The sequence below is a fragment of the Salvia hispanica genome, chromosome 3 (genome assembly GCF_029641045.1).
Source record: "Salvia hispanica isolate PSC_SH4W2 chromosome 3, Shi_PSC_v1, whole genome shotgun sequence".
NCBI lineage: Eukaryota > Viridiplantae > Streptophyta > Magnoliopsida > Lamiales > Lamiaceae > Salvia > Salvia hispanica.
In genome coordinates, this window is record NC_142694.1 from 13,514,290 (window position 1) to 13,526,564 (window position 12,275).

The following is a 12,275-nucleotide window of genomic DNA, read 5'->3' on the forward strand; positions in this document are numbered from 1 at the left end:
GATAAGCGAGAAGACCACTCAATTTTTATTTATGTTTTGGAGAAGGAGAAGAGTCTGTGATCAATAATTGAGACGTACGTAGTTGTCTCCCCTAGAATTAAAGTGAAAAAATATCAGTGTCACCATTGTCCGGTACTATCACTATATTTACATAACCCCACCTTCTCTTTGTGCTCATCAGTTTCCCTTCCTCCTTCTAGAGAGAGAGAGGCAGACTGACAGCATAGAGATTCAATACTTCTCTTCCCACCGTGGACACTTTAGACATGTGAGTTTTATCCTCCTTAATTCTCTTTCAAGTTTCAACACATCCTTTCTCGGATCCCTATTTTCTTAGGAGTACATCTTCTATTCCCCTTTCATCCTCTATCTTGTCCTTTTCTTTTTCAATCTACCTTATTATCACATATATACATGCAATCCGAGTATTTGTTTAGGTCTCATCTGCTTATTTAGATTTCTAGTTCCGTCACTGATTGACTGATCCCATTTCAGTGAAAAATAAATCACAAGAAATTTTGGATGGCTGTGTACTACCAAAGCAGCACAGAAATCCAAGGCGATGGGCTTCACACACTTTATCCGATGAACCCTAATTACATAGAATCCAACATGCTCTTCTCCAACCCTGCCGACAATTCACAAATGCCGCGAGGCTGCCTGTCGCTCAGCCTCGCGGCTCATCACAAACAACAAACCGGGGGCGATTGTGATTTTGGGGCGGGGCAATCGATGATCATGGGCTCTAAATACCTAAAGGCTGCTCAGGAGCTTCTAGATGAAGTGGTCAGCGTCGGAAATCATAAGGGGAAAGTGATCAAAGGCGGCGCTGCGTCTGCGGACAAAGGCAACGGCGCCGATCTCACAACTGCTCAGAGACAGGAGATTCAGATGAAGAAAGCTAAACTGCATAGCATGTTGGATGAGGTATCATTTCTCATATTTTCAGTTATTAATTAAACAATTGTATATTCAAAAATTAAGTCAAAATACTTGAGATTTGAAGCAGCTTCAATATTTTCTGCAAAAGCCTAAGAAACGTCATCTTTTGCACAGTGTGTGTGGCTCACTGTTATCCATAGTGCGCGAGTCCACCTCACTTCACATTTTCTATACCACAAATTGTTAAATAAATCATGAAAGATGATATTTCCTACAATTTTCAAAATTTGTAAAACAAATTACTAAGTTTTGAAATTTTTACAATTATCTATCCTTCACTGTGTCCGATGAATTTATCGTCTATGTGGCAACGGTTCAAAACACCTAAATAAAACGGCGGGTAAATTAAGTTCGAAACGACGTTTTGTTTACGTGTTTTTAATTTGGTAGAGAAGGGAATGATGAAATAATTGTGAAAATTTCAAACTTTGTAATTTATTTTTTGGATCTTGAATTAGACATACCAAAATTAGACCATCTTTAGTGATTTAATTGACAATTTTCCCTATTTTAATATCAAAAATGAAAATTTTAAGATAATTTACATAAGTTCCAACGTTTATCACTTCTCTTAAATACGCATTTTAGCGTTGAAAATGTCGCCCTGTGGATTTAGGGTTAGGCTTTCAAATACCCTCCCACCGGTGTTGATTTTTAGGGCCAACCAACCATCGGATAAACATTTTTTTTTCGGCATTAAAATGTTAGGATTTTAAAATTGTTATATTTTTTTTAAAATTTAAACGTCGAGATATTAACTAACCAAATTCGTAGGCTTCGATTGATGATGAATAGGTGCAATTACAATTAAAACCGATGGTGGGATCATGGTCCCCTTATAACACTTTATTGCCTTGTCTCTCCAAACAAAAGGAGACAATCTTTTCCCAAAAAAATAACTACCTAACCAAAAATGTGAAAATCAAATTTACTGCAGGTGGAGCAAAGATGCAGACACTATGACCACCAAATGCAGGCCATGATAGCTGCGTTCGAGCAGGCGGCTGGGACGGGGTCAGCGCGATCGTACACGCAGGTCGCATTGAAGACGATCTTGAAGCAATTCCGGTGCCTGAAATCAACGATTTCCGCAGAGATGAAGGGGCTGAGCAAGAGGTTAGGCGAGGAGGGAGGCTCGGAGCTGTCGAGGCTGAGGTTCGTGGATCGGGAGCAGGTAGGGAATCCGTGGAGGTCGCAAAGAGGTCTACCTGAGAGAGCTGTGTTGCAGCTTCGTGCTTGGCTGTTTCAGCACTTTCTTCATCCGTAATTACTTGTTTTAATTAATTTTTATTTTTATTAATAGCTAGTGTTAATAATAATGTTGTGGTGTTATTTGTGTTGTGTGAATATTGTAGGTACCCTAAAAACTCAGATAAGCAAATTCTTGCTAAGCAAACAGGGCTTACCAGGAGTCAGGTATGTTAACAAGAAGTTTAAGTATGATAATGGAGTGATTAGGGATTAATTATGTTATTGTTAATTAAAAAGATAATTTTATGTGAAGATGATATACATTAATTGTACGACAAGTTGTACATACAGTTTATCAAATTCATTAAAAGAATGAGGCAAATTGTACTTTTAGTCTAATGTGGCCAACCTTGCAACTGCTTACTTTAAATTTTGGGAAAATATTAATATAATATTCGAATTCATTTTTCACAATTGCACCTTAATAAAAGTATGCAAAATGAATACTAACGAGAATTGTAAAAAATTGGTGAAAATGATGCATATGCAGGTGTCAAATTGGTTCATAAATGCTCGAGTTCGTCTATGGAAACCAATGGTTGAGGAGATGTACCTCCAAGAAACATCATCTCTACCAATGGCTGCTGCTCAAAACATCAACACCTACCAACAGCAGGGCAACATTAACGGTTTCTCTCTCTCCCTCCGCCTCCCGCCCGAGATGATGGATTTCCACAATACACCGCACCTCTTGCCGGATTTCGTCGCCTGAACTGCTCAACACATGCATCTATCTCATTAATATTTATATATACTTTAATATATGCATCTTCTGCATATATTTTAGATATATTATGGAGTAGTATATAAAAAAAACTACTAGTTGTTTGTCTATATATACTTACAAGTTAGAATAGGCCATATATATGTAATTTCTTGTGTGGAATAAACAAACAATACATTCTCCAAAAATAAAACTACTACTATTATTATCACCTGATCAATTAATAATTTAATATAACTATGTATATGGTTGAATGTGGTTATTAATATCATTAGCGTGAATTTTCTAAATTTTTGGATGTGATGATTTTGCTATGAAATTCAATGATGCATCCAGACGCATGAAGGAATTGCGGTGTCATGAATTTTTTATTTTACCTTTTTTGAGATACAATATAGATTAAAAATGATTTGGTGATTCTATTTCATACAGATATTCTACCACGATATGCACTGTGAGATACTACCTTTTATTTTATAGCTATCTTCTACAATAGAATGTCTTTGTTTTTCAGGAGTATGAGATACTCAAAATAAGTTCAATTTATCATAATTAGTAAAAATAAGAGATGATATTTAATGATATACTATATTTTAAAATGATAATATAATATTAGCGGACATTTAGAGTATATACATGTAAAAATTCGAAAATCAGCAAAAAAGTATACATAGTGGAGTACTTAGTTAGTACTCCTATTTAATTTTTAAATGAACGTCCAATTTACATAGTTTCCTTGTTTTCATTTGTTATTTACATGATTTGATTTAGACTTGAGGTATGCATGCTTATTATGTATTACTATTTGGAATACAATATTAATAATTATAGTAATTAATTAACCGACCTGATTAATAAACTTTTTTTTTTGCTGCCCAGGTTTAGCAGAGAAAATAGCCCACCAAGAGAATGGGCCGCAGCCCATCTTACATAAATAGAATGAGTTAGGAGGGCCCTTTCTAGGGGATGAGTTATCTAGATAGGATTTTACTAAACAAATCTTACTTTAACAATAAATAATCTAATCTGTTCGACTTTCTCAGAAAAAATAGTATTATAATTATATCTGTGGCACGATTACAAGATATTGTATAAACAAGAAATTAAGACTTGCAAACCCTTAATTAAATGTGATGTCCATATAACGTGACTAGTGCATTTCAATGTGAAATTTTCTTTTTATATATCATGAGATGGAAAATAATGTATAACTTGTTCAAGGCATGTTCATTGTCAGCAACTTAAAAATAAATCACTGCTTTTTGATGATTTTTTATAGTCTAAATTGTTCAATATATCATGGATTCATAGTAACAAAGTGGTATAAATTCTCTATGTCAGCAATCGAAATCTTTAAACAAAATTCAACCAACCACACAAATTCCTCATTTATAGATCGATTTTGAATTAATTAGGTTTTCCATTTTCTCTAATTTTGATGTAGACATGCAAAACAAATCATGATGAATATTGGTCTAATTTTGTGAAACTTAACATAGCGGTATGGGGCTTAACGTGTTAGTACGTAGGGCAGTAATTAAAATTATAGGAAGTGGGAACCCATCATATCAAATGTTTGGAATAAAGTAAATTATACACATTCGATTTTTTTCAACAGTGATAATAATTAGTACTCCCTCCGTTTCATAGTAATAGAGACATTTCATTTTGGGCACTCATTTTAAAAAATAATTATAAATAGTTAAAGTGGAGAAAAAGTAAAGTAAGATGGAGAATATTGTAGATAAGACTTTTATTTATATTATTCCCTCTCTTACTTTACTCTCTTTCCATTAATTATTTAATATCATTTTTTCAAAATGAGTGCAGAAAATTAAATGTCTCTATTACTGTGGAACAGAGGAAGTACTAAGTAGTAGTAATTTTTTGTGCTACGAAGGGATATTTAACCTGAATTTTGTTATTGGACATGATCCATCCATGCCTTCCCTTTTATATTTTGCATAATATTATTGGCGGAATATTTGCGCAGTTTTGTTGGAAGATTATGCATTAAAAATTTGAGAAAGATTAATAGTAACTTAAAAAAAGAATCAAATAAAAAATATCTATGTCATAGGATTATTAAAGACCCGTTGAGTTCTCAATATTTTTCTTAACTAGAGGCCATATTTATTCTTATCTTTTATTCGATTATCGTTTTTATTAAAAATTTGGACCGTGATAATATATCCATCACACCCCACCCTTATAACCAATTTAATCCTAAATTGAGAGTAATTAATTATAGCATGGAAAAGAAAAATGTAAAGAAAAAAGGCCTTCAATTTGGAGCAGTGAAAGTGATGGGCTTACTAGCTAGAAACGAAAAAGGAAGGAAAGGGCTTATTAGAAATGAAAAGGAAAGAAAAATTAGGTAGTTATAAAAAGCATGCAATAATTTGGAGCCAAACCATTGTCAATTGATCATATTCTATTAGTATTTTATATAAATTCAAAATCCAAATTTAAAGCACCTCACCTCTGTTCTCTTTCTTCCCTCTCACTCTGAAGTCTGAAACATAGTTTATAGCATCAATGTTGTTCACCTCAATTTTCGCTCGGCACAATACACAACGGCAAACATTAGCATCTCTTCTCTTGAATTATAGGTATGAATCGATTCCAATTCCTATGTTAGAATCTAGCTGTTTCTATACCCCAATTGAAAAATATCATAAATTTCACCCAAAATTTCTTTCTTTATGGATTTGCTGGAATTTTTGGAAAAAAATTAAAAAAAAATGAGGAAGATTTGGTTGAGTGGTTTTTGCTTAATTTTATTAGGCTTGATCTGAGTTTTAATTTGTGCTTTTTTTATTTTTTATTTTTATGTTTTGGATTTAAAATATCTCATGCACATTAGTTTATTATTGGATAAAATCGATACCATTGTTGGTCAAATTTTGCACTTTTTTTTCAGTTTTTATTCATATCCTTGTGTTGTGTATAGACGTATAGTCCTGTTTGTGTGTGTAATATTGCTGTTCCAGATTCGATGAAATTGATCTTTGTTTATTTTTATTCATATCCTTGTGTAGGAATGGAATTGTTGAAATCCTGATAACATTTTATTAAAATTAAAATTAAAAAGTACTAATAAAATTACTACTAGCATGTAAAAGAAACTAGTGGTCAAAATTATGTTTTGATGGTGGGACAGTAATAGTGATGGGCTTCCTAGAAATGAAAAAGGAAAGAAATATTAGGTAGTCATAAAAAAGCATGCAACAATTTGGGATATACAGCTAAAATATTGTCATTATTAATTTTCAACAATCAGATTATAAATTCAAAATCTATGCTGACAAATCAAAATTCAAACATTTAAACCACCTAACTCATTTAAAACAATATGTATGAACAAGATTCACTTTCAAAACCACCACTAAACAAGAATCTCAAACTTCTCTGCTATATTTCTATTGCCGTTAAATTGTCGCTGCAACGGAAGTCCGGTGATAATCTAAAAAGTGGTTTTATGTTTTTTCTTACTGATAAAACTGGCTAACAATTCAAATTTAATGGATTTCTAATTTTTATTTGTTTAATTTTTTTGTCACCAAGGATGGGTAATCGGAGTCAAGTTACCGTTGCCCCATGGCTAAAAGTTTTGGTTTGTACGCTTATTTTTGGCCAATTTTTAATCAATGGTCAAGACATTGAACCAGTAGTCAATGTTACATATATCAAAGATGGTGTAGCAAAAGGGGCCGGTAATTATTCTACGTACTTTCCAACAGTTTATTACAAATATTCTATGGTTATAAATTGCTTATAAACCAATTATTTTGCGTAGTTTGCTTGGATGGGAGCCCCGGGGCCTACTATTTTGATCCGGGATTTGAAGATGGAATCGACAACTGGATTATATTTCTACCGGTTAGCACTCACTCAAATATATATGCGCTAACTCAATTTTTTTGAATTTTTTTCCTATATATATTAGTTTTGGAGTATTAAATTTGAGTAATTTGAGTTTGGAATTTTCACATTAGGGAGGAGCATGGTGTTATTCAGAGGATAGTTGCCTCATTAGAAGCAAATACAATAACACAGGGACCACGAAATATGCAGCTCCGACATCTTTGTTAACTTTCCTAAGTCAAGACAGAATTATAAATCCAGGTATATATGAATTAATTACACTTACATATAAATTATAATTCTTAGAGTTATATATATTTGAATTCAATGCATTAATGAAGTTCGATTATCATTAATCTGAAAAAATATATCCATAATAATTGTTTAATTTTTTGCTTCAGATTTTTATACCTGGAACAGGGTTTTAATCCGGTATTGCGACGGCGCATCTTTTATGGCAGATGTCGAAGCCGTCGATCCGGTATGTCTACGAAAATTGAATTATTGTTTTTCATTGCATAAAATAGTCAAAGAAAATTAATTAGATGTATTACATTTTTTTAATATAATTATATAGGTAACAAAACTATATCGGAGAGGCAGAAGAATCTTCACCTCGATACTGGAAGAGCTTATAACTACTAAAGGAATGAGCAATGCTGCAAATGTATGACACATTCTAATTTATTTATTATATTATTCATGTTAATTGTTATTTAATATTCACATTATAAGAGTGTTGGTGACAGGCTTTACTCATAGGGAACTCAGCTGGGGGGTTGGCAACGATCCTAAACTGTGATCGTTTCCATTCTTTCCTCCCTGATGCTTATCGAGTAAAATGCATTTCAGATGCTGGCTTTTTCATACGCGGGTAAGGTTTAATTATAGACTTAAAATAAATTTTGAAATAAATTTTTGTGATGAACTCTTAATTCTACGTAGTTTTGTTGTAATGGAAACTGTAGGAAAGATCTCCCTAGAGCCAATGACTACGCCATAAGCTACTTTACCGAAGTAGTAAAATATCATGTAAGCTTTTTTTTATGTGAAAGTTATATATGAGCCAATTTACATTTTCAAGAATTTCCTCTCACATATTAACAGACTGAATCAATTTCATTTCTTCCCAGGAATTAACTAAATATCTGCCTAAGTCTTGCACACGTAGACTGGCTCCAGAACTGGTTAGTGGATACTTATATATATTCTCATAATTATATCTGAAATATGACTTACTAATTGAGTTTTTATAATATTCTGATAGGATTTAGGTTCCCTATCGAGAGGTTTGTAGAGCACGCGAAGATTGAACGGAACAAAAGAGGATAAACCTAGTTGAAGTGCTAGGGTTTCGGAACCAAGAATGAGAATAGAAGTTAATTCATATTTCTCGATGAATGAAAATGCTATAGAATTCTATTATTTATAGAATTCTAAACTTAAAAAAGTATCTTGCTAATCAAGCAAGATAATTAAATAAAAAGATTACAATAATTAAGGATAACCAACTAAAATAAAAGATACTATAAATCAAATCAAATAAAAGATACTGGAGATGATCTTTGACGAGATTCACTAAATCGGGGTCCCTATCATATTCTCAGTGCTTTTTTCCAGAGAATGTAGTTAATGATATCGAGACGCCATTGTTTCTGTTAAATCCAGTTTTCGACACATATCAAGTAAGTTTTTTATTTGCAAAAATATGGAAACTTACATGAAAAAAGATAAGGTAAAATTAAGATTTTATATTGGTATTGCTCCATTTCTATATTACGGAATCTTATCTTCTTTTCTGATGGAATCTCATCTTTACTATAACTACTATTTGGGAAATGAAATTTAAAACTGTTTGAGTTAGTTCATAATAGGTTCCTGTCATATATAAATGAGTTGATTCCTTTTCAAAGTCGACTAAAAAAATAATTAATCCCATTAATTACTAATAATTATGAGTTAATTATGTAATTTTCCAGATTTCTACACTGGTAGTACCAAATCCTCCAATGGACAAAGGCTGGAATTGCACGAAAAGTTTTGCCTTTCTGGCGAATTGCACAGCCGACCAACTACACATCATAATGGGTAATCAAAAAACGTCATTACTAATTCATTAATCTTAAATTATGATTAATATATAGTTCATACTTATTTTTGATTAATTTTGTCCTACGTAGTAATTATTTGAATTTAATTTCAGATTTTCGGACTATGTTTCTGAAGACACTGGAGGGGCTAGATAATAATCCATAAAGAGAGGATAATTCATCACTTCGTGTTATATTCACACTATTAGTTATACTCTAACAAATTGGCAAGGACCACCCACTTTGCAAAATAAGGTTTGTTTAATGGTTTTATTTGTACTTTTGTTTCAGAAAATTTACCAATAAACTTGCTTTTTTTTTTATTTATATAATGAAACTAAACTAGTCTTTTTGTGATATTTCATTATTTTTGTTTTGGAATTTACAGACGGTTCAACAAGCAATTGGTGACTGGTATTTCGAAAGAAACAATGTCCAATTCGTCGATCAACGTTGGCATCCTATTGATTGCAATAACACAACATAAGGAATATAGAGCAGCTTGCAGAAGAATAATGAACTAATTATTGTGCATAAATGATGGTAGTATATTATTTTTCAGAATATTGTTATTAAATCTTGATGTATATAATAGTTTAGATCTATTAATTTTATCTAAATTTAGTTATTGCAAGTATATGAATTTCAACTAGTGAAATTTATGAAAAAGAGTGAAATACAAAAATGGTCCCTGGACTATGGGTTTATCTCGCCCATAGTCCCTGGACTTTAAAAATATCGCCAGTAGTCCCTGGACTAAGGGTTTATCTCGAAATTGGTCCTTTTGGCTTTTTTTGGTACGAAAATACCCTTTGATATTATTTTGGGGGGTTTGGGCAATTTGGTCTTTTTACACTTTTAACATTTTAAATCTGATATTATTTTAGTTATGTAGTACTAACTTTGATATTATTTCAAAATTATCATTCTTCTTCCATTTTGTTATCCTTCACTGAATTTGTTTTTTTTATTTATTTCAATATTAGATTTAATTTTATAAAATTAAATTTAATATTTAGATTTTTAAATATCAATAAATTTTTTTAATGAAAACTATTAATTCATGGACACTATAAATATTGATTAAAACTATTAATTTTTGTTATTTAATATAATATTCAATTGAATTGAAGAAGTACAGAAAAATAATATTAATCATGATGGAAAAATAAGAGTTATTCTATTTAGCCTCCGTTCGGTTGTTATAATTGCTTGTGATTAAATATTATGAAGTTGACTAAAAATTTGATCCTACTTAAAATTTTATATAGGAGTATTTTTGTTGAAATTTTCTAGTAAATTTTGATTGTTTTTAAATTAATAAACGAAAATTATATTAGTCTTACATTAGATGCATATTTATTTCAGAATAAATTGTGTTATATAATCTATTTATGATTAAAGCTACTATTAAATATTGATTAAAACTAAGGCGTTGTCATACCTTATTGATTACATAGTACTATACACTGTCAAATATTGATTATAATTATTAATTTTTGCTATTTAATAATTTTTATAATTAAAAAAATTTATTGATATTTAAAAATTAAAATTTAAAATTTTGTAAAATTAAATCTAATATTGAAATAAAGAAACAAAGTGAAGGATGACAAAAGGGAAAAAGGATGATAAATTTGAAATAATATCAAAGTTAGTACATAACTAAAATAATATCAGATTTAAAATGTTAAAAGTGTAAAAAGACCAAATTGCCCAAACCCCCCAAAATAATATCAAAGGGTATTTTCGTACCAAAAAAAGCCAAAAGGACCAATTTCGAGATAAACCCTTAGTCCAGTGACTACTGGCGATATTTTTAAAGTCCAGGGACTATGAGCGAGATAAACCCATAGTCCAGGGACCATTTTTGTAGTTCACTCTATGAAAAATATTACTTACTACTACATAAAGTTTATGTTGCCCTCGCCCTATTGAAAGAGTAAATTGTATTTTAAAAAGACCAATCGTTACTCATAACTAGAGATGGACTCTGTTACTCTCGCCCTGTTGAAAAAATGAATTATATTTTAAAAAGACCAATCGTTACTCATAACTAACTAGTGGCGGACTCATCAAATAATATTAGTAGGGACTCCATTGCAAAATAAGTAATAATTATATTAGTACTCCATAAAAGTTCTCTATCACAAAAATTGGAGTACATTTTTTGAAAGAGATAAGTATCATTACAAAAATATACTAAACTCAGATGAGACTCTAAATGACGGCCGTATGAAGTAGTTAGGTTTAATTTACATTCAATCTAAAATTGACCTTATAATAATATTTCAGTAGGCTTGTATTGATATTCGAGAATAAATCAAGGTTATAAATTAATTTCACATCTCATAATTTACGTTAAATCTTGTAAATGCATTAATATGTAAGTTTCTTAAATGCATTATTTTGTAAGTTTCTATGTTGTAATAAATGATGTAACTTTCATTAAACTACTATATGTAAGAACAAACAAAAGGAGATCTAGTTCAAAAACTAATTCAAATATGACTCCCAAATCGAAGACTATAACTTGGGTAATAACTTTTGTTGTATTAAGTGGAGCATTCTTCGTCACCGAAGGAATCGATGACAATGTACATTGTTTTGACATTGTTAGGAAAGAATGTTTGGATGTATTTTACAAGCAGATATGCCTAGATGATTCTGCTCCGGTGAACATGGGTGATTGTTGCGGCGATATTTACGAGATTAGTCCTGATTGTTACTCCTTTGCACTAGTTAAACAAGCTGTGAATCTACACCTTTGCGATGATAAACCATCCTTCAGAGTCAGGGGTTCAGTTATTTATGAGGCTTGCTTTGGCTATGCTTGAAACATATACAAAATCACATGTTGATTTAGAATTTATTAACTGCATTAATAAATTATCTTGCATATTATAAGATAATCCCAATCTTCATCTATAACTCATTTCAATCATATAAGATCGTATTACTTTTTTCTATCCTTATCAACCAGTCCATTAAAACATGTGCTAAAGTAAACCATGGGAATTCATGTTTCTTGTAGTAATAAAAGTTAAACTAACTTATATGTAGGCAAAAGCAAATTACGGTGTGCTTAATGCAACACATAGAATTTGTATAATACTATATCTTGTACAATTTCCACAAAATACACCCAACATGTTATATTCAACTTTGTATTTAAGCACAACAATATAGCATATAGTTGTGTTGAAGATTAAATTAGCTACAAATCTACAGTACATATTTACCATGATAAACCAGTTGCTGTGATTTATGATAGTTGATATGGATAGACATTCTTACTAAGAACACATTAGATTTTTTAAAAGTTTGCATTCCATGAATAATTAAAGTTTAAAGTGGCGTGTAATGGGCAGTTTCTTTTTTCTTTTCTTTTTTAAAATTGT

General features: G+C 31.1%; 2 protein-coding genes across 2 annotated transcripts; both read left to right on the forward strand.

Annotated features, from left to right (window-relative positions):
• Positions 1–116: 116 nt before the first annotated feature.
• Positions 117–3,128, forward strand: LOC148930211 (BEL1-like homeodomain protein 1). The gene is made up of 5 exons (XM_089067294.1): positions 117–268; positions 496–927; positions 1,880–2,205; positions 2,298–2,358; positions 2,684–3,128. The coding sequence occupies exons 2-5, from the start codon at positions 523–525 to the stop codon at positions 2,903–2,905; spliced, it is 1,014 nt and encodes a 337-aa protein (XP_088923420.1). The 5' UTR covers positions 117–268; positions 496–522; the 3' UTR covers positions 2,906–3,128.
• Positions 3,129–5,387: 2,259 nt separating this feature from the next.
• Positions 5,388–9,481, forward strand: LOC148930212 (pectin acetylesterase 8-like). Its single transcript, XM_089067832.1, has 12 exons — positions 5,388–5,529; positions 6,485–6,633; positions 6,717–6,799; positions 6,916–7,045; positions 7,186–7,265; positions 7,362–7,451; positions 7,534–7,658; positions 7,753–7,816; positions 7,918–7,971; positions 8,052–8,872; positions 8,988–9,129; positions 9,263–9,481. The coding sequence occupies exons 1-10, from the start codon at positions 5,456–5,458 to the stop codon at positions 8,079–8,081; spliced, it is 879 nt and encodes a 292-aa protein (XP_088923958.1). The 5' UTR covers positions 5,388–5,455; the 3' UTR covers positions 8,082–8,872; positions 8,988–9,129; positions 9,263–9,481.
• The last annotated feature ends 2,794 nt before the right edge of the window (positions 9,482–12,275 follow it).

What these genes read in the sequence shown, in the direction of transcription:
- LOC148930211 (XM_089067294.1), top strand. Translation starts at nt 523, where the DNA reads ATGGCTGTGTACTACCAAAGCAGCACAGAAATCCAAGGCGATGGGCTT. An exon ending in TTTCAGCACTTTCTTCATCC is followed by an intron (nt 2,206 to 2,297) that starts GTAATTACTTGT and finishes TGAATATTGTAG; the next exon opens with GTACCCTAAAAACTCAGATA. An exon ending in CAGGGCTTACCAGGAGTCAG is followed by an intron (nt 2,359 to 2,683) that starts GTATGTTAACAA and finishes ATGCATATGCAG; the next exon opens with GTGTCAAATTGGTTCATAAA.
- LOC148930212 (XM_089067832.1), top strand. Translation starts at nt 5,456, where the DNA reads ATGTTGTTCACCTCAATTTTCGCTCGGCACAATACACAACGGCAAACA. An exon ending in TCTCTTCTCTTGAATTATAG is followed by an intron (nt 5,530 to 6,484) that starts GTATGAATCGAT and finishes TTTGTCACCAAG; the next exon opens with GATGGGTAATCGGAGTCAAG. An exon ending in GAATGAGCAATGCTGCAAAT is followed by an intron (nt 7,452 to 7,533) that starts GTATGACACATT and finishes TGTTGGTGACAG; the next exon opens with GCTTTACTCATAGGGAACTC.